This window comes from Bos javanicus, chromosome 19 (genome assembly GCF_032452875.1).
Source record: "Bos javanicus breed banteng chromosome 19, ARS-OSU_banteng_1.0, whole genome shotgun sequence".
NCBI classification, from domain to species: Eukaryota; Metazoa; Chordata; class Mammalia; order Artiodactyla; family Bovidae; genus Bos; species Bos javanicus.
The window spans coordinates 41731490-41755893 of record NC_083886.1 but is presented as its reverse complement, the minus strand read 5'-3'; the positions used below and the strand labels follow the sequence as shown (position 1 = coordinate 41755893).

Here is a 24404-nt window from a genome sequence, read left to right as displayed (position 1 = left end):
TGGGAAGCCCATAAATCACATACCATACATTTTATGCATTTAAAGTGTACAGTTCACTGATTTTTAGTGTATTTAGAATTGTGCAACCATTACTACAATCAACTCAGACCATTTTATCACCCGAAGAAGAATTCTTACTTACTGATTTTTGTGTCTTGTAATGTGTTGTATTTTGTAATTATTGTCTGTTATTTATGTTTTAAATTTTCTATCGGTTTTTAAACTTGTTTTCTTTTCTTAGCATGCAGAATTTTATTTATATTTTTTGCGGGAGTGCAGTGCCACGTGGCTTGCAGGATCTTAGTTCCCCAAACAGGAGTTAAACCCAGGCCCTTGGCAGTGAAAGTGGAGAGTCCTAACCACTGGACCACCAGGGAGTTCCCTAGAATTTTAAAAATGTATTTGTTTTCAGATTTAATTGCCTTTTTCCCTCTATATGACTTTTGTCTTTCATAAGGGCTTCCCTACTCCAAGGATCAAAATATAATCTTTAATTTCTGCCATGACTTCACTTTGTTTAACCCATTTAGAATTTATTCTGATATGAGAAAGAGATCCAAATTTATTTATTTTTCTGAATAGATAGACAATTAGCTTAACTGCCTTAATTGAATAACCCATTCTTTTTTATATCTTAAATTCTCTGATAGACGAGAGTCTATCTCTTGACATTCTAGTATATTTCATTAACATATTTGTCTTTTCTTGGACTGTTGCTTTACTATTTTAATTACTATACCTTTGAAGCATTTTTGATGCTTGTTAAGCAAGTGTTCCCTTAGTTGTTTTATTTTTCAAAAATTTCTTGGCTGTTTTCAGGCATTTTTCTTTTCCAGTCAGATTTTAGAATCAAGTTAAATTCTTAAAAAAGCCTATTGCATTTTGATTGGAGTTTCCTCAACTTTGTGAATTTGGGGAATTCGTAGGTTAATTTTGGAAAGATCACTCCAGTTGTAGTTTGAAGAATGAGTTGGAGGGAGGTAAGACAGAAGGCAGCGAGACAGTTTAGTGTGGCTTTTTTTTTTTTTTCTGTAAAGGACCAGATAGTAAATACGTTCAGCTTAGCTGGCCGTATGGTCTCTGTTACCACTGTTCTATCCTTATTGCTCAGAAGCACATACTGGTGACATATAAATAAATGGATGAGGCTGTGCCCTGACATAACTTTATTTACCAAAAAAAGGTGATGAACCGGATTTAGCTTGCAAGCTGTCATTTTCTAGCCCCTGATTTCTGCTGTTGCAGTGATTTAGGTAAAAGATGATACTGGCTTAAACTTGAGAAGTGGCAGCAGAAAAAAAAAAACAGATGAATTCAGGAACACTTTAGGAAATGGTACTAAGAGGATTTGGTGATTAATTGGATGAAGGGTGTGCAGGAGAGGAAGAAGTGAAGGTTAGTGTCTCAGTTTCTGATTCGGATATGAGATGGCTGATGGGATCTCAGAAGACAGTGGGAGAAGAGCAGGACCGTTGTCAGGGTTTGGTTGCCGGTGAGGGTGGAGATGCCTTATTTGATTCTGGCCTCATTTCATGGAAGGTGCCTGTGTGGGTTGTCCAAGAGTAGACACTCATTGAACGTCAATGTTGGAGACGCAAAAGGAGAGGTGGCTGCTGGAGTGGCAGTTTAGGAGTTGTCAGCCACAGGTGACAGTGGAAGCTGTGGGCATGGATGAGATTTACCCAGAAAGAGCATGCAGAGGGAACAAAGAAGTGACCCAAGCCATATTTCTAAGGAACTAGTCACATTTCAGGAACATACATAGGAAAATAATTCCTCATAGGAATCTGCAAAGAAGGGACCAGTGAGGAAAGAAGGAAAGCAAGAAGGTGTGATATTAAGAAAAGCCCAGGAGGACTTCCCAGGTGGTCCAGTGGTTAAGATTCTGAGCTTCCATTTCAGGGGGCGCAGGTTCGATCCCTAGTCGGGGAACTGAGATCCCACATGCTGTGTAGCGTGGCCAAGGAAAAAGAGAAAAAGAAAAGCCCAGGGAGGGGAGGGCGGAAGGATGAGGAGGTGTTTCCTGGTGTGAGATGCTGCTGAGAGGTCAGTGAGATCAGAACTGAGAAGTATCTATGGGGTTTGACAACAAGTTTGTTGATGAGCTTAATGAGAGATTCACGCAGTGGTGGTGAGGACAGAAGTGATTGGAGTGGGTCACATTGAGAACGGAAGCTGGGGAGGTGAAGGGTAGAGAACCCTTATAACTGAAGAGAGCGTGGTGGTTAATTGGAAGTATATGGTCTGCAGGAGGTTCTTGTAAAAATAGAAGAATCTTGAGATATGTAAACTGATGGGAAAGGCAAGAGAGGGTGGAGGCTGAAGTGCCAGTGAGCGAGAAATAAATATATTTGAAAGACCTCCCTGACTTACAAAGTGCAGTGCAAAATTAGTAATTTTTCTCCCCTCAGAGTCAAGAGGCTCTTTGGTCCAGTGCTATCTATGCATGTAGAGGGCACTTAGGAGCAGTTGAGGGCGTTGAATATGAAGAAGAGAGAGGGGATTAGAGAGCAGCTGCAGGGTCCCTCTGGGCTGGCCAGGTGTGCTCTGGGCCTTGTAGATGGGCTCCAGCCTCGGGGGCTGGTGGTAGGTTAGAGCTTCTGTGTTGATAGATATATTAGGACTGGGATAGGTTATAAGTCCTGCTGTGAAAAACAGTTCACCATGTGGAAAGTATTTTTAGGTCTCTGAAGTAGCAGGGCTGTCTTGATACTGTTAGCAGAAATTGACCAAACAGAATTCTCAATTTGGAGACCATAAATTCATAGTAACTGATGGCATCCCTTAAACGTACAGATTTGGGAGTTTCCTCTTGTAGTTTGGGGTCAGTTTCCAGTGGGAATGTCCAGCTCCCCCTTCAGGTCGGTATCCAGCAAGGTTCAGCTCACTGCCAAGCTCTTGCTATGGGGACATCAGTTATAAATAAACACACGCTCGCCTGGAACGTTACAGTCATCCTGCCCAGGCAGGCTCCCAACTCTCTGGCCACCGTCAGACACCAACTGTGCTTCACGGCATGACCCGCTGAGAGTGGCACTAAACACCGATTTGTGTGCTAAAGTCTTCTGTGTGTTTTGCTCCTCTTTATCCAAGAACACTGGTTAAAAAATGTCTGAACAGGGAGCAGCCTGTTCACGTGATGGAGAAATTATACATGCAAGGCATTGCCAAGCATGTAAAATTCACCATACTGAGTCACTGAGGGTGACTTAGCTTTCTTTTAAATCTTTGGAAATTTCTCTTCTTCTATGAGGCAGGTGATTAGCCTGACAGTTTCTATCATTGTATTCTGCTTTTTATTTTGATATATTTTGCCACTGATTTTGAGTGTAGAGTTGGAACTATTTTCTGTAGTCTTATTCATATTTGATCAGCATGCTATAATTATTTTTTTAAAAATACGACAACTTAAAAGCTATCGGTAAAGTTTGGTTTCATTCAGGCCAGATTATTTCTTTTGAACTATGTCTCCGATCTTATAATGGTGATAAATAGGTTTTACTAATAGAAAATTGTGTTAAGGTGAAAGTTTTTTTAGAATGCTAGTTACTAGAATTCATCAATCAAAAGCAATAAAAACTTCCTGAGGACCTACTATGTGATAGTCCTTGGGCTAAGTTCCGGCGAAACATAAATTTAACACTGTTTCTATTCTCAGGGAGCTCACTGTTCAGGTGGCATTTTGCAAAACAAGCCTTGCAGTTATGTTAAATGAGATTCCTTGGTCAAATAAGTTGGAAAAGTATTGCTTGCCTCACCTCCAGTGATCTTAGAGATTTTCATTGTGTACAAGTTACACTAATGGGTAAGAGGAGTCCTAAAGAAAGCTCTTTACTGAAAGAACCCTTTACTTTATTTAAAGATAGCTCTTTGTGTGTTTATTTCAGAGTTTCTCAAACTCATATTACACACAAGCTCTGTGTATGTGTGTACATGTATAAAATTTCTTAACATCTTGAGGACCCTTTGGAGCAACATCTCCCAGTAGAACTTTCTACAATGATAAAAATATTCTACCGAGTGCAGCCAAATAAATAAATAAAAATACTAAAAAAAATGTTCTATATCTGCACTGTTCAGTACAGTAGCCACTAGCCCCTTGTGGCTGATGAGCACCTGAAATGAGGCTAGTATGACTAAGGAATTGCATCTGTAATGTTATTTAACTAATTTAAACAGCCATGTGTGGCTGGCTGGTAGCTCCCCTATTGGACAGTGCAGCTTTGGAAGCTACTTTGGGAAATATTGCTCTGAGAGTGTATTTTTACGTATTCATTCTGCAGACATTGTAGAATGAAGACATGTAGACTGTCTTCAAGGAGCTTCTAGTTTGGCGGGGCAGCAGGTGTCCACGGTGTCATGACGGGTCTAAGGGGATTGCTTAGAGCACTGGAGGGAGGGTTTCAGCTTTGGGTGATGTCCCAGAGGCATCCTAGAGAATGAGTGTGTATAATGAAGTTCACTACGAGTTTCAAAGTGTAAATGCTACCTGTTCATTGAGGGAACAGTTTGTATGTCTCCAGTTCTTGTCCAAATAAAATCACTCTTGGTAGGAGTTATAGCAGTATCATGACCTCACGTGTTTCCATTCTTCTGCCCACCAGCAATCAGACCTTGAACTGTGTGGTGAACAGTGAGTGGCAGGTGGGCATGAAACACGGCCCCTTTGAATCCCCCAAACGATCCCCCCATTTATGCTGGTGCTGTCAGTCACAGTGAGTTTGACAGAAGCAGGGATGGGCAGTGCCTGGTGTTACTGCCTGTCTTTGGGGCTTGTGGAAGGCCTCTTGAAGGGGTTGAGATTTTCAGATAGCTGCAGCAACTTTAAGTGTCAATGTTTTTTCCTCTCGATTGCACACACCAGTTGTTTGAACTTTATCTTTCTTCTTTCCCTCCAGATGGTGTCCTACTCCTCCGTTCTCACAGCTATCAGCAAGGTACGACCACAGCCACTCACAGCCTGGGTGGGGGCAGGGGTCAGAGAGACGGTGGTGGCATACGGGGCCTCACCTCCTTGGCTGCTCTGATCACGTGACCTCTGGGCCTGGACCGTGAGCACACGTACCTCTGGCTGGCATAGCCGCCTCCCATTAGAGAGTGGGGGATCATGGCAAGTGGGGGCTGGCAACTAGGAGCCAATTTCCAACACTGAAAGGATGTCGAGTGTAAATCTTGGGGTTGGAGGAAAGATGAGCAGGGCTCCTGAAGGTGCCAGCTGCCTCATGTGGGAGACAGGGAGGTGGGGTGACCGGGACACTCTATCACATTGCCTCTGTTCTCTCCACAGTTCGATGACTTTTCCCGAGACCTGTGTGTCCAGGCTTTGTTGGATATCATGGACATGTTTTGTGACCGACTGAGGTAACAGCAGGAGTGAGGGGCTTGCAACCTTCCAGCATTATCTGAGTGTAAAGGAGAAGCTCCTGGCATGCAGGCTCAAACCATCTCTGTGGGTTCCCACACTTGTCCCCCGCTTGTTCTTCTGCACCCACCCATCCCCATCTTTTTCTACTTACTCTCAGGGCTAATGCCTCTGCTCTATTTGGAGTAGCTCATTTGAAATCTTATCCAGTGGCAGGGCAGTCTTCCCCAGGACTTTGCTAGCTTCCCAAGTCTCTTCCCTAGTAAGGGAGGGCCAGGCACTCTGGGGAACATGGGTGTGGGTCGGATTTCAGCCTTTGGAGCGGAGACAGATTTTGCATCCTTTCCTGGTAGCTGTCACGGCAAAGCGGAGGAGTGCATCGGGCTGTGTCGGGCCCTGCTCAGCGCCCTCCACTGGCTGCTGCGCTGTACTGCAGCCTCTGCAGAGCGGCTCCGGGAGGGGCTGGAGGCTGGCACCCCAGCGGCCGGAGAGAAGCAGCTTGCTATGTGCCTGCAACGCTTGGAGAAGACTCTCAGCAGCACCAAGAACCGGGCCCTGCTCCATATCGCCAAACTGGAGGAGGCCTGTATGTCCCTGGTTCCTTGAGCCCCACCCACCATCACTCCCATAGCCGGGTCTTTAATTGAGAGGGGAGAGGCAGGATGCCATCCCACTTTTTTCCAGGAGGATCTGAAATCATCCCACTTCCTTTTTTTTCTCCCCATAAGCATTGCATACATCCCAGGGACTTGGGCAGGGTGGCACCCGAGCCAATCAACCAACAGGTATTTACTGAGCATTATTGTATGCCCAGCACTGTGCCAGGTGCTGGGGGTGGGGGGTGGGGGGCTACCAAAGGAGCATGTGGCAGGGTCCCTGCCCTCAACGAGCCTACCTGCTAGTGGGGAGCAAGGTTAGTGTCTAGTATACATGGGAAAAAATGAGCAGACAAGACAAGCACACCATCCATCCTTGTGTTTGTCTCCATGTGTTTGTACTCATCCTCTGAAAGCAAATGACGTTTGTGTTTGAGTGTTGCCAAAAAGATCCCTTTAAATGCAGTACCGGTCTGCTGTCGGGCCTGTTGTGCCATTTGCCTCTCAACTCAAGTGCAGATATTAAACCCTGGAACCCTCTAGAGCCTGGGGATCAGATAGATCACCTGGTGGGAGGGAAGACGGGTATTGCTGGACATGGGGCCCAGAGACCACAGTCTTGCTGATGAGGCTTGGGATCACGGAAGGAACTCTTGTTCTTTGTAATGAGAGTGCTGGAATGGGTTACACCCAGGTAGATCTTTAGGACCTGGTTGTAGAACTAGTTCTAGGATTCGTGTATTTATCACTTCTGAAAATACGGTTTATTGCCTGTGAGAAGTCCAGAAAGATGATCACTATGAAAAAATGGGCTCTGTGGACGGTTTCTTATCTATCTTGAGCACTTGATGAATGTTTACTGGCTGAAAAATGAATGAATTTTTGACTTAATTTTATTGGCTCTCAGGTCTTATCTTTTTCTTCTTTTTTTCCCCCGCTATGCTACATGGAGGTTAATGGGCTAGTTGGTGCCATTATTCATCATTTGACCTTCTGGAAGTGTTAACTAGGATAAATGACTTACAATTAAGTGCTAAACCATACAGTGTAGACCATGAGTTCAGGCATTTAGGAGTAGATCAGTGGGTTGGACCAGTTGGGTAAGTTGTTAAAGGAGCTGGGGCGAACAGTGACTTAAAGGATAGTGAGAGTGTGAGAGGCAGAGGTGAGTGGAGGGGCTTTTCGGAGGGGCCCAGCGAGAGCAAAGGCCCAGATAGGGAGCGGCTGAACACAGAGGCTGTTTAGGACTCCAGCTTGACTGGGGTGGAGAGCAGTAGCCACTTGCAAGGCTGGCCCGCTCTTGAAATGACTCAGGGTCACCTTCTTGTTCTGGCCACTGGACTCCAAGCCCACTGGGCCTCTCTCCGTCACTGCCTGTGTTCTGTCGTGCCTAGTCTCTGAAGTCAGCTGCGGGTGACCCCTAGAAGTCGGGCCTCTGGGAATCGTTTCTAGTGGTTTCATCATTAGTGCTCACCCCCCTTCTGGAAACAGTGCATGCTGCCCTCAGGTCCCCAGCCTCCATGCCATCCTTAGGGGAAGCCTCCCCATGTGGTTCTGTGGGCCCTGGGGTTTGGGGCCAGTCTCTCCCTCTCCTCAGCTTCCCATCCTCCTCCGCATTTCCTTCTTTCTGCCAGCCTCCTGGACGGCCATCGAGCATTGTCTTTTGAAGCTTGGAGAGATCCTGGCCAATCTCAGCAACCACCAGCTCCGGAGCCAGGCTGAGCAGTGTGGCACGCTCATTAGGAGGTACCCGTGCTTGAGGTGACCCTGGGGAAGGGAGGGAGGGAAGGCCTTTGGGGTGGGAGGGCAGACGTGGCCCCTGGCCCCCACCCCTCTGCCCTCACCGCCTTGCCCCCTGCACTCTGTCCCCTCAGCATCCCCACCATGCTGTCCGTGCACTCTGAGCAGCTGCACAAGACTGGCTTCCCCACAGTCCACGCGGTGGTCCTGCTCGAGGGCACCATGAACTTGACCGGCGAGACGCAGCCCCTGGTGGAGCAGCTGATGATGGTGAAACGCATGCAGGTGGGAGGCCGGGGTGGGTTCTCTGTCCCCACAGCGAGCTGGCCATGGCAGGCAGGAGGGAGGAGTCTTCTGGTCTTCCCTGGGAGATACAGGGTTTCTCCTGCTTTGTGGCAGATCATGGATCCCCATCGTGGTGGTTCTGTCCGGTGGAATGGCTCTACCATTTCACCTGCTGTCCCTGGCTCTCGCTCAGGAGTCAGGGAGGTGTCTATGCTGCCTGGCTCTGACCTGCCGGATCCCCAAGGGTCAGGAGACTGGAGTGGGATGGGCACCCTCTTCTTCCTCACCCTTGGGTCTTCCCACAGCATATCCCCACCCCGTTGTTCGTTCTGGAGATCTGGAAAGCCTGCTTTGTGGGGCTCATCGAGTCTCCTGAGGGCACAGGGGAGCTCAAGTGGACAGCTTTCACCTTCCTCAAGGTACCTGGGCTATGGGAGCCACAGAGAGCCAGTGTTGGGATGGTTCTCAGGAGGGTCGGCAACCCCCTGGACCTTTGCCCCAGGTTTCTCCCCTCCAGCTTCATCCCTAGTTTGCCAGGTCCCCATTATCCAAAAGCCCCAAGGCTCTTCTGCCCGCTTCGCAGGCCTCTTCTGTGTCTTGGCACACAGGTGCCATGAGAGCAGTCCTCAGCCAGGTTGGCGTGGGGCAGCTCTGGGAGCCCACTCTCACAAAGGGCACTTCCTCATTGAGCCATGGAAGCGAGGCTCCCAAGCTCTGAGGCTGAGCGCTGGCATGTCTGATCTGGCTCTTAGAATGCTGTCACTCCCAGGGCAGGAGCGGCCTTGTCTCCACCCAGAGCAGGGGGACTGAGGGAGTGTGCCTTTCGTTCTGGGTGAGAGAGAGAGGAGATTCAGCTTCCTGTTTTTCTCCCGCCTCACCCTCCAGATTCCACAGGTTTTGGTGAAGTTGAAGAAATACTCCCATGGGGACAAGGTGAGTTAAAGAAATGAGATGGTGGAACTTCCCTGGTTGTCCAGCAGGTGAGATTCCACACTTCCAATGCAGGGGGCCCGGGTTCAGTCCCCAGTCAGGGAACTAGATCCCATGTGCTGTAACTAAGAGTTTGCATGCACCACTAAAGATCCCATGTGCTGCATGTAAGACCTGGCGCAATCAAATAAAAAAGAAGAGATGGGGAGTGGGCATGGGAACAGGTGAATCCTTGGTTCTGCTCTGAGAAAAGGGCCAGGGAAGGGTCGCAGGGCCCGAGCTGGGCAGCAGTACGTTCTTGTGAGGAGGCGGGCTGGAGGCGGGGCCTTCCCTGAGCTTCTGTGCATCCACGCACAGAAGGCAGCCAGGCCGCGCTGGAGGCGAGGGTGCCCGAGATGCCCAGGGCCGGAGTCCCAGGGCCAGGGTGCAGGACACTGACGCCCCATACTATTCCCGTGCGGTCGCTGGAAGCCGTGGTGGCCACAGCCGACTTGTTGGCTACTGTACCCAGCAGTGTGTCCTTGTGAGCCTACAGTGCAGGCCGTGGGCGGAACGGAGGGCCTGGAAGCCAGGTGGCAATCTCTGGCTTTACTTGACTCTGGCAGGACTTCACTGAGGATGTCAATACAGCTTTCGAGTTCCTGCTGAAGCTCACACCGTTGCTGGACAAAGCCGACCAGCGCTGCAAGTACGAGGCCCCCGCTCGCCTGGCTCTACTGGAAGGAGTTCTGGCTCTCCCCCTGCCCTTTGTGCCCGTCAGTGCCAGGGGACCGTCTGCTTGTTCGCTCCCCTTGGCAGGGGCAGGAGGCAGCCACTCCATGGTTGCTGAGTGCCCGAGCCCCTCTGCCTTCCCTCAGGCGCTCACAGTGTTCTTCCTCCTAAACAAAGGAGGATGTCTGGCAGGGCCTCATTTCCCAGCCCCGCTGCCCAGTAATCCCTGCAGCATGCCCCAGGGATGTTGTATCCCATCCCCCATCGTTTTTTTCCCTCACAGCTGTGACTGTACAAATTTCCTACTGCAAGAATGTAGCAAGCAGGGCCTTCTGTCTGAGGCCAGTATGAACAACCTCATGGCCAAGCGGTAAGTGGGAACTCCCTGGGCTGGCCCAAGGGCCCCTTGACCACCCGCCTCGTGTCCAGCCTGGGCCGCTGGGTGCCTTTTCTCTCCGGTCTAGAGTTTGAGTGTGCGTGACAGGAACCATGCCAAGGGTTGCCAGGGACAAGAGACACTGATTTCTGCAGACCAGGGTTTTGCACTGTTAGGGTTTTAACTCTCATCCTCCTTTGCTTCTGGACTGGACTAGGGTATGTGTCAGGAATTCATCTCTGTTCCTCTTACCTTCTCCGGACCAACTGGTCCTGGCTACAGCAAAGCAGATCGGGAGCACGCCCCTCAGCTGAAGTCAGATGAAAATGCCAACATCCAGCCCAACCCCGGGCTGATCCTCCGCGCGGAGCCCACAGTCACCAACATCCTGAAAGTGAGCTCGCCCATCCCTGGCCACCAGGGTCAGCCCTTCCCTCTTTCCAGGTTCCCTCTACTGCCAGATGAGTAAGCAGGCCCCAGAGCTCTCTCTCTTCTATTTTCTTTGGAAGCTGAGAAAGGGGGAAGGTGAGGGAAGTGTCCTGGAAACGAGTGTGTGTTGAGCATCGCCAGTCAGCCTGGCGCTGTGGTGGCTGCTTTGCTTGCTTATGTGTAAACAGTGCCGAGTCTCCCAGCAGAGAGACCCCAGTCTGGCTCACACTGACCCCACTGCCCTCACCCCAGTCTAGTTGAGAAGGGTGGATCTGAGAGCAGAGGATTCAAGGAACAGATTTCCAGCTTGGAGTCGGTGGTAGGGTAAATTGCAGGTCGTGGTCTCCCATAGAATGGAGACAGGCAGAGAAAGAATCTGCGGCTAGGCTGCATCTGGGAAGTTCAGTGTTCTCCAGGACCAGTGTCCTGTCTCGTCCCCAGACGATGGATGCAGACCACTCCAAGTCCCCGGAGGGGCTGCTGGGTGTCCTGGGCCACATGCTTTCTGGGAAGAGCCTGGACTTGCTGCTGGCTGCTGCCGCTGCCACTGGAAAGCTGAAGTCTTTCGCCCGGAAATTCATCAAGTAAGGAAGGTCGAGCCCCTGACCAGGGTCTGGGAGGCATGTCCGAAGGAGGAGAGGGCAGAAGAAGGGCAAGGTCTCCCCAGAGATGCCAGGGCAGAGCATCCTAGCCGGAGACTGGGGAAGGGATGGTTTTCTGAAGTGAAGAGTGTTTTGCTTTTCAGCCAAGGCTGGTGCAGAGGAGGTGTTTCGTGAGGCGTTGAGGTGTTGAACAGTGATGGGGAGAGATTCCTTTCATACCCACTTAATAATAAGGAGCTCTCACATTCTGCTGACCTTTTGGATTGACCTGGAATTTGATGTATAGAACATGGCTCCATTCAGCAAGCAGTGCTCTAGGGCTTGGAATCTTTTAAAAATAGAAAGAGTTCTTGTCTCTGTAGCAGTGGTGTTCCTTTTAAGTTGAACCCACAATTCAGACTCCAGTGATCGCCTCTGAGTGGGCAGAGCCCCCGACCCTAGCCTCTCCTCAGCCCTCACCCTGGTTGATGCCACCTGTCTCCATTCCTTCCACAGTTTGAACGAATTCACGACACACCGCAGCGAAGAGAGCAGTAAGTCAGCTCTGCACACTGCAGACCCGGGGGCGCTGAAGAAGGGATGCAGGGGGAGAGAACAGGGGAGGAAGAGGATGCCTTTGCTCATCCTGGGGAGGCTGTGTGCTCCCCTGGGGATGACTGGAGCTTTTGGGGAGCCTCAAAAGAGGGTCATGCTGGGAAAAGCATTCTTCCCAGACCACCATCTATCTCTCTCCATCAGCATAATGATTTGGTCAGGTGTCGTGGGGGAAGGAGGGTTTAGGAGTCTTTGGTTCCAAGGAAGGGATGATGTTCCAATTGAAACTCAAGAAAAGGATTCTGAGCCTCAGAGCTTTGAAGGAGCCACTCGTTCCCTGACCTTCCTTGAAGTAGTTCCTGAGCCCCTGGCAACCCAGCCAAGGCCTTCGGGCCCGTGCCTGAGGCCGCGGGGTCAGCCTTCTCATCCTTCACAGCCAAGGCGGCCTCAGTTCGAGCCTTGCTCTTTGACATCTCCTTCCTCATGCTGTGCCACGTGGCCCAAACCTATGGCTCAGAGGTGAGTGAGGGGGAGTGGTCAGGATTGGGGCACCAAGTGGATACAAAGGAAACATAAACAACCAATAACTTTTCACACCTCACCCCTGCCCCCTGTCTGTGTCCCAGGCCAGTTAGTTCTGGTGGCAGAAAATCAGGTGCCAGCACCCCGAGTCAGTAGATGCTCCCTTGTCGTGTCCTGAGTGCCACACGCACCACCAGGTGGCAGCAGAGCCCCTGTCTTTCTCCCTTAGACCAGTTAGTCTCCAGTTCTTCAGGCTGGGAAGGGGAGACCAGTGGGCAGGACACAAGGTCCAGGCTGCTGCGCCCCCACCCCTTTCTCAGGTGATCCTGTCCGAGTCGAATACAGGAGGGGAGGTGTTCTTCTTTGAGACCTGGATGCAGACATGCATGCCCGAGGAGGGCAAAATCCTGAACCCCGATCACCCTTGCTTCCGGCCCGACTCCACCAAAGTGGAGTCCCTGGTGGCTCTGCTCAACAACTCCTCAGAGATAAAGCTCGTGTCAGTGGCTGGGCGCCTGCTCCCTGGGTGGTGGTGGGGGCAGGCTTGGACCCCTCCCTCAGCCCAGCCCACGCCCGCCCCCCGCCCTGTGGTGATGTTTTCTCCTGCCCCCACCCCCGTGTAGGCAGATGAAGTGGCACGAAGCCTGTCTCAACATTTCAGCGGCCATCCTGGAAATCCTCAACGCCTGGGAGAATGGGGTGCTGGCCTTTGAGTCCATCCAGGTAGCCCCCCTTTTCAGCAGCCTTCCCTCTTCCCTAAGGCACAGCCAGTCTTTAATAGTTTACATTTCATAAAAACAAAACGACCCTTCCTCCAGGAGCCCGTGTGTGTGGGCATTGGCCTCCCCTGTAGTCATAGTCGTAGCTACCCCCTCTCACCAGGTGACTTTAGGGAAATCAAAGTTGTGGTGAAAAGAGGCGTGGACGTGGCCCCAGACCCCACTGCTCTGCTGAGTTGCTCACGGAGGCTGGGGATGGCCTCAAGTGATGGCCAGGGACGGGGCGAGAGGCCCCAGTCACTCTTTTTCCCTCGCCCAGAAAATCACAGATAATATCAAGGGGAAGGTATGCAGTCTGGCCGTGTGCGCTGTGGCTTGGCTCGTGGCCCACGTGCGGATGCTGGGACTGGACGAGCGTGAGAAGTCGCTGCAGATGATCCGCCAGCTGGCAGGGCCGCTGTACAGCGAGAACACCCTGCAGTTCTACAATGAGAGGTCAGTGGCCCATGCCGTCCCTTCTTGAACTCTGCAGGTCTGTTGTGAGAAGTCAGCCCCTCCAGTAACCACTCTTCCTCCTCTTTTCTCTCCCTCTTTTGAAAAATCATTTCTTTATTGATTTAGGCTACACTAAATAAATTGGGTCTTCGTTGCGGCGCACGGGCTTTCTCTAGTGGCGGCGAGCAGGCACACTCTCTAGTTACGGTGTGAGGGCTTCTCACCGCGGTGGCGTCTCCTGTGGCACGCACGGGCTTAGCCGCTCACGACATGTGGAATCCCGTACACTAGGGATCAAACCCGTGTCCCCTGCGCTGGCAGGTGCATTCTTAACCACTGCACCACCAGGGAAGTTCCCCCTCTGCTCATACCTCCCCAAACATGCCGCTCGCCTGCTCACTCACGTTCTCAATCACATCTTCACTCACTGACTCAGCAGTGCTTGTGTGTGTCTTCGTGCCGGGCGTGTTTATAATCCAGCATCTGCTGTGTGTGTGCCGAAGTCCAAACCCCAAACGGCCAGGATTCCTGCCCTCAGAGAGCTTGAGTGCTGGGGGACTCGCTGGTGGGAACAGGGCTTGTCTTAGCTCTGTCCCTCTCTAGGAGCTGTAGAGCCCCTCTATAGTGTACAGGCTGTGGGCCTGTCCACCGCCTCCCTACCCTGCCCCCACCCCCATCTTCTGTGACTTTTTCTTCCCTGGACTTTTCAGAGACTTGAAAAACCTCCCTAGCAACTTCAGCTATGTTGAGTTCAGGGGGTGTGTGTTTGTGTACTCATCCAGTAAGCTTTTTTAAAACATTGTGGTAAAAAAAATACATAATCTAAAATTTACCACCTTAGCCATTTTTAAGATAACAGCTCATTTTTATTTTTTTGTGACTCTGCTGAGCCTTTTTTGCTGCACATGGGCTTTCTCTAGTTGTGGTGAGCTGGGACTACCCTTCATTGCAGTGCATGGGCTTCTCATCGTGGTGGCCGCTCGTTGCGGAGTGCGGGCTATGAAGGGCGCTTGGGCTCAGCAGTTGTGACTCTCAGGCCCTAGAGTCTGTAGGCTTCAGTAGCTGTGGCGCACAGGCTTTCTTACGCTGAGACATGTGGAATCTTCCAGCCCAAGGATCGAACCCATGTCCCCTGTACTGGTGGGTGGATTCTCCACTGTACCACCAGGTCCAGGGTACGGTTCAGTGGTGTGTTACGTATATTCACGTTGTTGAGAAGCATCTCTAGAAGCTTTCATCTTGTAACTCTGAGCCTGGACCAACACCACCCCTTCCTGTCCCTCCCCAGCCCCTGGACCCATTATACACCACCCCTTCCTGTCCTTCCCCAAGCACCTGGCAACCACCATCCTAGCTTCTGTTTCTGTGCATTTGACTACTTTAGATCCCCCGTATAAGTGGAATCATATCCTGTTTACCTTTTGGTGGTGGGCATATCTCACTTTGTGTAATGTTCCTCAAAGTTCAGCCACATCATGGCACGTGTCAGGACTTTCTTGCTTTTTTAAGGCTGGATGACATTCCATTGTATGTATATGTTGTATTTTGCTTGTCTGTTGCTCAGCTGATGGACACGTGGGTTTCTTCCACTTCTTGGCTGTTGTGACTAGTGCTGCTACGAATGTGGGCTTGCACCAAACCTTAAGTTATGAGTGATGACCCACAAGGTAGCCATCAGAATGTCTTTTAAGGGAAAAAATGGAAACACAGCTGACATGAGATCTGGAGGGTCTTTTCCCCTGCCTCCTTCTCTGTTCCTGCCCTCCTTCCTCATCCTCCTCCCACAAATCAGGGACTGTTTTCTTTGATATAATTAATTCTGAGCACCCTCACTGCTGTCTGGGAAATCTGTGGCTCCATCCTGCAGGTGGGAAAAGTGGCTACGAAAGTCATGGTGACTTTCCCAGAGCCACGCAGTGTTCCCTGAACGGTTAGCTCTCAGGCCCAGGCCTGCATTCACCATCAGGGACTCCTGTCATGAGGAAATTCCTGGATGTACTTATATTTGCCCAGCTACCAAGGGCCGGGAAGAGTTTTGTGGGGCAGCCCTTGGGCCCCTGTCCTGGAAGTAACAGTTTACTTTGGGAGGAAGCCAAGGCCGGGTGGGGAATCCCCCTCAGCCGAGGGAAGTGATTGTATTTATCAATATTGACGCCAGAGGATTGGCAGGCCCGGGCCTGGAAGATGGGGGAAATTGGAGGGAGAGACTGAGAGAGAAAAAGTATGAATGTGTTGCTGAAATGACCTGAGAGGGAAGTGCCCCACCGACCCTCCATAGGCTCGGTGCTGGCACAGGGCTGGCGGGGTCACGTCTGCTCGGGGTTTGCAACTTCCTCTTGTCCCCTCCCTCCCTCAGCACAGAATGGGGCTGACTCCGCGGTTCGTGGTTCCGTAACCCTAATCCTGGGAGGAGTGGGGCCTGGATGTTTCTGCCCCGACTCTCACCCTGGCCGCTGAACCTGCACCGCCGGCCCTCTCCCCCTCCGCCGCAGGGTGGTGATCATGAGCTCCATCCTGGAGCACATGTGTGCGGACGTGCTGCAGCAGACCGCCACGCAGATTAAGTTCCCGTCCACGGGCATGGACACCATGCCCTACTGGAACCTGCTGCCCCCCAAGCGGCCCATCAAGGAGGTGCTCACGGACATATTTGCTAAGGTGCTGGAGAAGGGATGGGTGGACAGCCGCTCCATCCACATCTTTGACACCCTGCTGCACATGGGTGGCGTCTACTGGTTCTGCAACAACCTGATTAAGGTACGGGAGTGCTGGGGGAGGGCCGTGGGAGCAGGCACCCTCAGACTGCCAGAGACAGGCCTGATGGGACTGAGCTAGGTCTGCTTGTCTGGCTCCCCACCCCCCAGCCTGGCGAATCCCGGCTCGAGAAGGTTCCTTGGGCTCCAGAGGCCAGTCCTCGCCTGGGGCGCTCCTGGGCTCTGAGGGAGCTGTGGGATGTCATTGCCCCGTGTTGCGGGTCCTCAGCTCCTGGGTCCCCCTCCCTGCCCCCCAGGAGCTGTTGAAGGAGACACGGAAGGAGTACACACTGCGGGCGGTGGAGCTGCTGTACTCCATCTTCTGTCTGGACATGCAGCAGGTGACCCTGGTCCTGCTGGGCCACATCCTGCCAGGCCTGCTCACTGACTCTTCCAAGTGGCACAGCCTCATGGACCCCCCTGGCACCGCTCTCGCCAAGTAGGGTTCCGTGCGGAGCCTCCAGTCCCCCAGCCTGGTGTTGGGCGCCCCGCCTGGGCCCCACCCTGGAAGCTGGACTGTGGGGAAGCCCTGTCGGGTGGGGCCTGGTCAGTGGGCACAGAAGCCCCCTTTGATTTTCCCCCCATCTCCTGGACCCCTTTGCCAGGCTGGCCGTCTGGTGTGCCCTGAGTTCGTACTCCTCCCACAAGGGGCAGGCATCCTCCCGCCAAAAGAAGAGACATCGGGAAGACATTGAGGTATGAGGGCACCCCTTCCCATTCCCTTGCCCACATACGTATGCTGAGCCTTTCTTTTAAGAGGCACCTTCCTGGGCACAGGCAGCCAGGCATGGCCCCTGCCCCTGGGCCACTGTGTTGGGTGACTGTGTGGGAGGGTCTCTCCCTAGGGTGGTGGGAGGGTGGCAAGAGGGAAGGTCCCCCCCCGGAGATACTGCCTGCGGCCTATGGGGACTTGACTCCTAGCTGAGTTCCAGCCACCTTCCTCATCCTGGGAGATGTCGGAGTGCAGAGGTGGTGACGTGACTCCTCTGCCCCCAGGATTACATCAGCCTCTTCCCCTTGGACGACATGCAGCCCTCGAAGCTGATGCGCCTGCTGAGCTCCAATGAGGAAGATGCAAATATCCTTTCGAGTCCCAGTGAGTGTGTGGACAGGGCCAGGTGGCCGCTTCCTTTCCGGGAGCTCACGCCTGCAGAGAGGCTCTCTGCTCTGGCCCCAGCATCCCTCTGGCTGGCCCAAGGGGGCGTGGTGGGCGTTTGCCCCACTCTGCCCCCTCCGGCTGCTCAGTTTCGCACCCTGGAGACGCTGGAGGCTGCTGTGATCTCTCCCTCAGGGTTGGCACTCTCCTACCCAGATCCCAGCCCAGCCCAGGGTGCACAGCTGACCCCTCCCCACCCCTCGCCCCAGTGAGTTCACTGCCTCAGGCACAGACTGTGCCCTTGACTCAGCCCTGACCTTCCTTCCCCTGAAATGGGCCCTGAGGCCTGGAGCAGCCTGGGCTGGGGCTGGACTGCTCCCCACTCTTCCTGTCAGGAGAACAGCCCTCCCCCACCTGCTTCCCTAGATGTCGTCATGCCTCCCTGCCAAGGGGTCTTCTGTGACATTTAGTTTTTCCTGTTTCCAGAGGTTTCTCCTGAGGCTGGGGGTTCTCTGGGGCCTTAAGGGATTAGGGGACCAGTGTGCTTAAGGAGAGGAAAGGTGAAGGGTCTGCCATGCACAGACCCCTTGGCTAGTTACTGGGCTAGTGACTCTTGGCTAGTTAATTAGCAAATCTTAGCCTCTGCTTCTTTGTAAAACGGAGATGTGAGGATTTATCGGTTTCACCTGTGTACAGCCTGCAGATTGGTGCCTGGTGGTGCTGACCTAACGTTAGTTCTTCTTTCTTATCTGCTTGTGCCGGTGTCTGTATTTGGGGCCCATGTAACTGGACCCAAGGACCTTCTCTGGGTGGGCCCTCCACTCCTGAGGGGTGAGAGCTTCGCCTGGGACAGTGGTTTTGATTACAAGAGGCCATTTCCTCTATGCTCCCTCATTTGTCCCCACAGCCGACCGGTCCATGAGCAGCTCCCTGTCAGCCTCCCAGCTCCACACAGTCAACATGAGAGATCCACTGAACCGAGTTCTGGGTGAGGCCTCCCACCCCGGTTCCCGAACCTCGTGTCCTCTGCCTCATTCCCTTCCTCGCCTCTGGCCCATCTTCCCTGAGCGCCAGCTCTCCTGTGCCCCAGCCCCATTGAGTCCTCTGGCTCGCCCTCAGCTTTCTTAAGTACTTTTTCTTTTTGATGTACCCGTTTTGGGGACACCCTTGGCACTTCTTTCTTCTTCCAGAATCTGGCCGCTTCCCAAGCCCTTCTCATGGGAGTCTTCTCCTTACCCCCTCTTTTCCACATAGCCAACCTGTTCCTGCTCATTTCCTCCATCCTGGGCTCTCGGACCGCCGGCCCCCACACACAGTTCGTGCAGTGGTTCATGGAAGAGTGTGTGGACTGCCTGGAGCAGGGCAGCCGAGGCAGCATCCTGCAGTTCATGCCCTTCACCACCGTGAGTGCCCCCCGCCCCCGGCCCAGCCGGCCCCTGTCCAGCTCAGAGCGGGTCAGCAAGTCTCAGGAGAGCTCAGGGTCCAGTGGCCAGTGGGAAGGGGCTTGTTCCCCCAGGCATCGCGCCCATCACCGCCCGGCTCAGCAGCTGTCTGTCTGACAGGTATCGGAACTGGTGAAGGTGTCGGCCATGTCCAGCCCCAAGGTAGTTCTGGCCATCACGGACCTCAGCCTGCCCTTGGGCCGCCAGGTGGCCGCCAAAGCCATCGCCGCCCTCTGAGGGGCTTGGCGTGGCCACGGGGGCTGGCAGGAGGGTTCCAGCCCTGTGCGCCTCGGAAGGGAACGTGCAGAATGATGAGCCATCGTTGCTCACATGCACATGACGTAACCTCCCCTGGTCAGTTTCCAGATCTTTCCCCTGCTCCTGACTTCTGACCTCTAAGACGGCTCCCAGTTTCTTTCATAATTTCCTGTCCCCACTGCCAGTACCTTCTGTGCATGAGCAGCCTGCTTCCTTCACTCAGAGCAGGCTCGCTTCAACACCCCCCACCTCACCCCCACCCGCCTGCTTGTCGCCTTCCAAGAGTGGATTTGCCTCCGAGGAGCTTTACGGGTGTGGGGGTGTGTGTGTGTGTGTATATATATGTATATATATTTTATTACATGAGGTGTGTTTGCCTCTTCTCAGTTGTAAATAAAGGCTTCATGGATCCCTTTATAGCCATTGGTGCCCGTGTCTGGCGTGGGTGGAGAGCACTGTCTTCTCCTTGGCCCCGTGCAGTCTGGTGGTAGAGGAGGCAGGCGAGGAGTTCATGGGAGGGCTGGGCTCAGCTTCCCGTGTTTGTCCACTCGGTAGGGGCAGGGCAGGGCACAGGAGCAGCTTCCCTTCCTCATACCTGGCAGCTGCCTCCCCCTGCTTGCAAAGTCTGATTGACTCTGCAAAGGGAGAGGTTTTGGCTGAGGCCCCTCTGGTGCTGGGGTAGGGTGTCTTGTTCGTTCTGATGTTTCCCAGCCCTTCCAAGCCCCACCCAGAGTCTCACTGGCCCGGAGTTTCCTCTCCGGAGGAGGACTGACTTGGGGGATGAGGGGTGAAGGGGGCTGAGGGACCCCGGGGGATGAGGGCAGGAGCTCTCTTTAACCCTTCCTTGCCTGTGTCACACATCTCCAAGCCCTGGCTTCTTCAGGACCAACCACGGGGGGAGGGCACCCTGAGCTGCACAGCTGGGGATTCTAGCCCTCTCAGCCCGACTCTGCTTCTGAGGACCCAGTGGGGAAGGGGAGTGGGAGGTGACTCGAGCCAAGGATGGGAATCTTGGGAGGGGACCCGGGGACTGGTTGGCTGTCTGGGTGTCCTGGGTCTGCTGGCAGCAGCCCAGAAGCACATGTGCGTCCTTGGCCAAGAGGTTTGCCTCGGACCTGTGCTGTGAAGCGGCCCCTCCATCCTCCCCAGATGTGAGTTCAGGCTGCGGGCTCCCCGCCAGGTCAGAAGCAGAGCTCAACGAGGGAGAGAAGTGCAGAGCCTGGAATTTGGGGTTGGATCCAAGCTGTCACCCTGACCTCAGCTCCCTGGTCTATAAAAGGCCCTTCATAATCCTATCTTTATGGGCAGCTGTGAGCACAGGAGGGTGAAAGTTTATGGAAGGTGGTAGACTGAAGCGAATACTAAATCTTCCCTTGCGTCAGGCCCACGTCCATCTGCGTCTGGACTGTTGAGTGCCCCCAGCTCACTCTCTCCTCTCCCGGTACCGCTGACCCATCTGCTTCCTATTCACCCGCTAGGCCGTGGCTCCATGAGGGCAGGGACCACGCCTGCCTCATTACCGCTGCGCCCCAGCACCCGGCCTGGCGTCTGTACCAAGTGGGTGCCAAGGAATGACCGCACCTCCTCTTCCCTCCCTTGGGCCTCGCCCGCCATTCAACTCCCCACCCGCAACCCCTGGCCAGGCACCAGCTGGACTCAAGAAGGAGGAAGGCCATTTACTGGAGACAAACACTTTATTATTGTGAAGTTTGGCTACAGGGAGAAAGTGGGGGCCGGGGTGGAAAGTGAACAGTTGAGTGCTCTCTCACACCCCGTCACACAAGCTCCCTCATCTTTCCTTTCCATTTCCCAGTCTCACCCAGCAAGGCAGAGACATACGACCATCTGCCCAGCCCAAAAGAGAGTCAGAATCCTGACCCTAACCCCGGTAGGGTGGAGCAAGGTCATGACCCTCATGGCGTCTCTAGTGCATCCAGAAAAACAAGAGGCGTCACTGATGCCTGGGCTCCCCACACGAGGAGTCAAAATGTGCTTGAAAAAAGTCTTGACGAAGTTTCCCCAGCAAATTTGTGGGACCCCAGAGTCAAGCATCCCACTCCAGCTGCCTCTGCTGGGCTTCATGCCTGAATGCAGGGCCGGAGCCAGGGGGCAAGGACCCAGTTGGGGAACACTGCTGTTTAAATATTAAACAGAGCTGTCTCATCTCCCACTTGGGAGACTTCCCGATGCTTCCAAGGGCCCCGAGGTGGGCATCCTCAGGGTAGGGGTTCACTGCAGCTCTCCGCAGAACCCACCGCGGAGCCAAGCCTGGAGCAGCCACAAGAAGTAATACTTGGTATTTACCAACTCCCTCCCAATCCCAGTATGCAAGACGGAGAGTTTTCCCCACATGGAGGTGAAAGGAAGGACCCAGGAGCCTGGGGCTCCTTTCTGTGCTTCCCTGTCTTTAAATATTAGGTTTAAATAAGCATAAATATTAAATACAGAGATAAATACATGAGAGGGGAAGCGCTGTGCTCAGGGCTCAGCAAGGTAGCGCAGGCCACGGTATGCCAGCTCCAGGAAACGATGCAGCTGGGAAGCAACCAGGACCCCTCCTGCTCTGCGTTGGAAGGCTGAAGTGAAGGTCGGCATGGCGCCCTGGGTGGGCTGCACAGCAGGGGCCGCCCCCAGGTCCTCCATCTGTGGGGGAGGATGAGGTCAGCAGTCAGGGCGTGTTGGCACAGGAAAGGAAGGCCAGGGGCTGATGGGCTGTGGAAGGTCCAGGGTTCACAGTGGAGCCAGGACAAGAACCAGGTCCAGGGACTTGGTTCAGCCCTAGAGAACTCCAGGGCCCCAGGCTTGCAGCACCACCTTGGGACCAGCTCAGTTCTGCCCTTAAAGCCTGCTGCTCCCAAGGAGACTCACCTGCAGCCAGATGTTCGTGGCAAAGTCAGTGACGTCCAGCTGCAGTGTGTCCAAGGTGGGGGCCAGCTCTGGGGAGATGCCCGCCAGGGCCTGCAGGAGGCCCTGGTAGAGAAAGAGGCCGCCGTGTAGTTGGTTCAGGCAGCTCGTCTGGGGGGTCAGGTGGGAGAGTCAGGGGACGCCACCTGGGGTGCTCCCCTTAGGGTCCCTGCGTGGAGCCTAGAGAACTGGGGAGCCTTCCAGGTCAGTCTGCCCTCCCGCCCCCTCATCTCCCTTCTCCCCTTGGGACACTCACCAGCTGCAGGGACTGGCTGGAGCAGCTGCTTAGGGGAGCCTGGGGGATGCCCAGAGAGTGCCTGAGCAGCATCAGCTCCTCCGGGTGGCACAGCTTGTGGGCGGCACACTGCGGTGGGAAGGATGCTGGGTGAGGGGCCAGCTCCTCCTCCTCCTCCTCCCCAAGCGCCCCCACCTCTCCACCTCCACATCTCTGCCTCCCCAGCCCTCCTGCCAGGCTTCTCAGCCCCCTTCTTCCATCCAAGCTCCCAGCCAACCCTTCCCAGCACTGTCACCTAGAGGCTCTTTCCCCAGTTCCTTGCCAGCCGCCCTCCGGGCTGGGCCTCTCCTGATTCTCCTTTTCCCCCAGTGTCTTCTCTCACCATGCGTTCCTTCCTGCTGCCCTTTCCCACGCTGCCTTCAGCCCCGCTCTCTTCCTCAGCGCCCCCGTGTGCCTCCTTCCCTCCCTGCCCTGCTGGAGCATCTGTCCCCTCCCCGTCCCCACGCTGGCCTCCCTCACTCACCAGCCTCTCCTGCAGCTCGGCGCCATCAGCCTGGATTTTCCTCACTTGCTCTAAGCACTTGAGCAGGAAGCTCTGGGGCAGGGATCGGGCAGGGCCAAGGGGGGTGGCTTCGTGCACCGTCCAGAGCGCACTGTGCCAGAGGAGCAGCTGCAGGACTGAGAGCACATGGGGGCTCAGGAGAAGTGCAGACCTTTCTGGAAGCCCAGGCACCCCTGCCCGCTGCTGCCGCAGCTCTCCCCTCCCAGGACCCAGACACTCACCCATCAGCTTCATGGGGCTCTGGGCAGAAGGCTCAGCCAAGGGTCTGGGTGGGGCTGTAGGTTCTGGGTTCTGTCAGGGACCAGCTCCTGGGGCCTTTATATTCAAGCCCATGGAGGTCTGGGAGGAAATTACCTGGTGCTGCGACTAACGCTTAGTAATAGCTTCCCAAGTTTTATGCAAATTTGTTGTCCAGGACAATGCAGGGGGGTTGGGACCAAAAAAAAAGTGTTTGCGAAAGTTTTGTGAAATTGTGGAATCTCTGATTCTTCTTTGACGTCTTGCCCCTCTCAAACTCCCTTCCTCCCCTCAGCCCCACCCAGGTCTGAATTGCCCCAGAGTGTTTGAACTGAACCTCTGAACCAAACTGAGCTAATGATAAAAGCCCGGGAGGCTGGAGTCTGGTTGAACCTCAAGGAAGAGGCAGGCCTGGGGCCCTCCTCCGTCCCTCCCTCCCCTGGCATATCTCCTGGGTCAGCCCCATTAAGCCGCTCTCTCTCGGGATCCTTAAGCCACCTGCTCCCCAGGCCCCCAATTTGGAGAAAGAAGAAACTAGTTGCTTCATTTCTATCCCCCCAAGTCTCAGGCGATAGAAATCGCCTCTCTGCCCTCTTGAGGGGCCAGAGGCCTGAGGTAGGGACGTTGGGATCTGGCCGCCTGTCCCCACCCCACACTCTGATGGGCATCCTCCTGGACTCCATCCTGAACTGATTAGCTGGGAACTCCCCAATCCCCCCATGACTCATCCCTTTGCCCCCGGAATCCTGGCAGTGACCAGAGGAAACCGGATGTCTGTCCCGGATGAAGCAAGACCCTTCGAGGCTCTTGGGCCCCCTGACCTTGTCCCTCCTCCTCCTCTTGCACTGACCGCCCCCCACCCTCACCCCCTGCTAGTGCCTCAGCGCTTTGGAGTTGAGGGTCTGGGACAGGTGGCTTCCCTGGCGGGGTTCACTGCCAGCGGGCGAGTGTGTGCTGCCCTGAGGGGAGAAGGGCTGGGGTGAGAAAGAAGAAACCACCTGGCCTCAAACCCAAGAACCACGCACTGTCCAGGCTGGGAGAACTTGGGCGTCTGTTCCAACATGGTGAACTGGGTCAGTGAGTGAAGAGGCTCGCCCAAGGTCATGGATAGCAGAGTCAGAGTTATAACCCAGACCTCTGCGTCGGGTCTGAGTGTTTTCCACAGGCCACGGGGCCTGCCTGGGGCAGTGTGGCCAACTGCATCTGAGACTATCACTTTCCCTCCCAGTTAACCCCCCCAGGTGCCAGAACAGTCTTGGGAAGAGGAGTGGGTGTGTCTGACTGGTCCAGGCCATCTCTGGGGTGGAGGTGCCCCCTGGTGGTCACAGCTGGCAGGGCCAACAACTATGAATCAATTCACGTCCTGCCTCTGGTCCTGGCCATGCTGGACAGCCCTGGCCCCGACTCTACCTTAGGCCAGGCAACTGATTAAGCCCAGTTCTATGCCCACCTTCATGGGAAGAGAGGGGTGAATTTAGCAGAACTGTTGAGAGGCAGGGCAAGAGTTCTCACAGTCATGCCTCCTCTCCCTCGCCTTAAGAACCTCCAGAGTACACAGCCCACCACAGATAATGTGTTGGGCAGTCCCCGTTGTTATTGTCGCTAAATCAGGTCAG

General features: G+C 54.0%; 2 protein-coding genes and 1 non-coding gene across 9 annotated transcripts in view; 2 read left to right on the top strand and 1 right to left on the bottom strand.

Moving 5' to 3' along the window:
* MED24 (mediator complex subunit 24) overlaps nt 1-19269 on the top strand; it is a 44138-nt gene extending 24869 nt beyond the window's left edge. For 5 of the 6 annotated variants that reach the window (XM_061391684.1, XM_061391686.1, XM_061391682.1 and 2 more), the window contains 24 exons: nt 4899-4937; nt 5288-5361; nt 5716-5948; nt 6091-6147; nt 7593-7704; nt 7833-7983; nt 8289-8402; nt 8869-8916; nt 9519-9601; nt 9908-9994; nt 10283-10394; nt 10871-11013; nt 11527-11564; nt 12002-12084; nt 12408-12586; nt 12711-12810; nt 13126-13301; nt 15794-16058; nt 16312-16493; nt 16660-16750; nt 17051-17150; nt 18058-18138; nt 18405-18553; nt 18713-19269. In XM_061391684.1, the coding sequence (XP_061247668.1) occupies nt 4899-4937; nt 5288-5361; nt 5716-5948; nt 6091-6147; nt 7593-7704; nt 7833-7983; nt 8289-8402; nt 8869-8916; nt 9519-9601; nt 9908-9994; nt 10283-10394; nt 10871-11013; nt 11527-11564; nt 12002-12084; nt 12408-12586; nt 12711-12810; nt 13126-13301; nt 15794-16058; nt 16312-16493; nt 16660-16750; nt 17051-17150; nt 18058-18138; nt 18405-18553; nt 18713-18829 (2814 nt within the window). In that variant the 3' untranslated portion in view covers nt 18830-19269. The remainder of the gene's footprint in view (nt 1-4898; nt 4938-5287; nt 5362-5715; nt 5949-6090; nt 6148-7592; nt 7705-7832; nt 7984-8288; nt 8403-8868; nt 8917-9518; nt 9602-9907; nt 9995-10282; nt 10395-10870; nt 11014-11526; nt 11565-12001; nt 12085-12407; nt 12587-12710; nt 12811-13125; nt 13302-15793; nt 16059-16311; nt 16494-16659; nt 16751-17050; nt 17151-18057; nt 18139-18404; nt 18554-18712) is intronic. The other variant, XM_061391687.1, reaches the window with a different exon arrangement.
* On the top strand, nt 11819-11922 carry LOC133233168 (small nucleolar RNA SNORD124). Its single transcript, XR_009731643.1, has one exon. It is a non-coding gene; the product is annotated as a small nucleolar RNA SNORD124 (small nucleolar RNA).
* Nucleotides 19270-20525: 1256 nt separating the features above from the next.
* On the bottom strand, nt 20526-23636 carry CSF3 (colony stimulating factor 3). 2 transcript variants are annotated; one of them, XM_061391698.1, is made up of 5 exons: nt 22773-23636; nt 22513-22667; nt 22011-22118; nt 21719-21820; nt 20526-21493 (listed from the first exon to the last, which is right to left on the bottom strand). In XM_061391698.1, the coding sequence occupies exons 1-5, from the start codon at nt 22783-22785 to the stop codon at nt 21329-21331; spliced, it is 543 nt and encodes a 180-aa protein (XP_061247682.1). In that variant the 5' UTR covers nt 22786-23636; the 3' UTR covers nt 20526-21328. The 2 variants fall into 2 exon arrangements, with proteins under 2 accessions (XP_061247682.1, XP_061247681.1); XM_061391697.1 differs by having other exon boundaries at nt 21719-21865; nt 22773-23296.
* Between the last annotated feature and the right edge of the window lie 768 nt (nt 23637-24404).

What these genes read in the sequence shown, in the direction of transcription:
- CSF3 (XM_061391697.1), bottom strand. An exon ending in CCGAGCTGCAGGAGAGGCTG is followed by an intron (nt 22,119 to 22,512) that starts GTGAGTGAGGGA and finishes TTCCCACCGCAG; the next exon opens with TGTGCCGCCCACAAGCTGTG. An exon ending in CCACGAACATCTGGCTGCAG is followed by an intron (nt 21,494 to 21,718) that starts GTGAGTCTCCTT and finishes CCTCCCCCACAG; the next exon opens with ATGGAGGACCTGGGGGCGGC.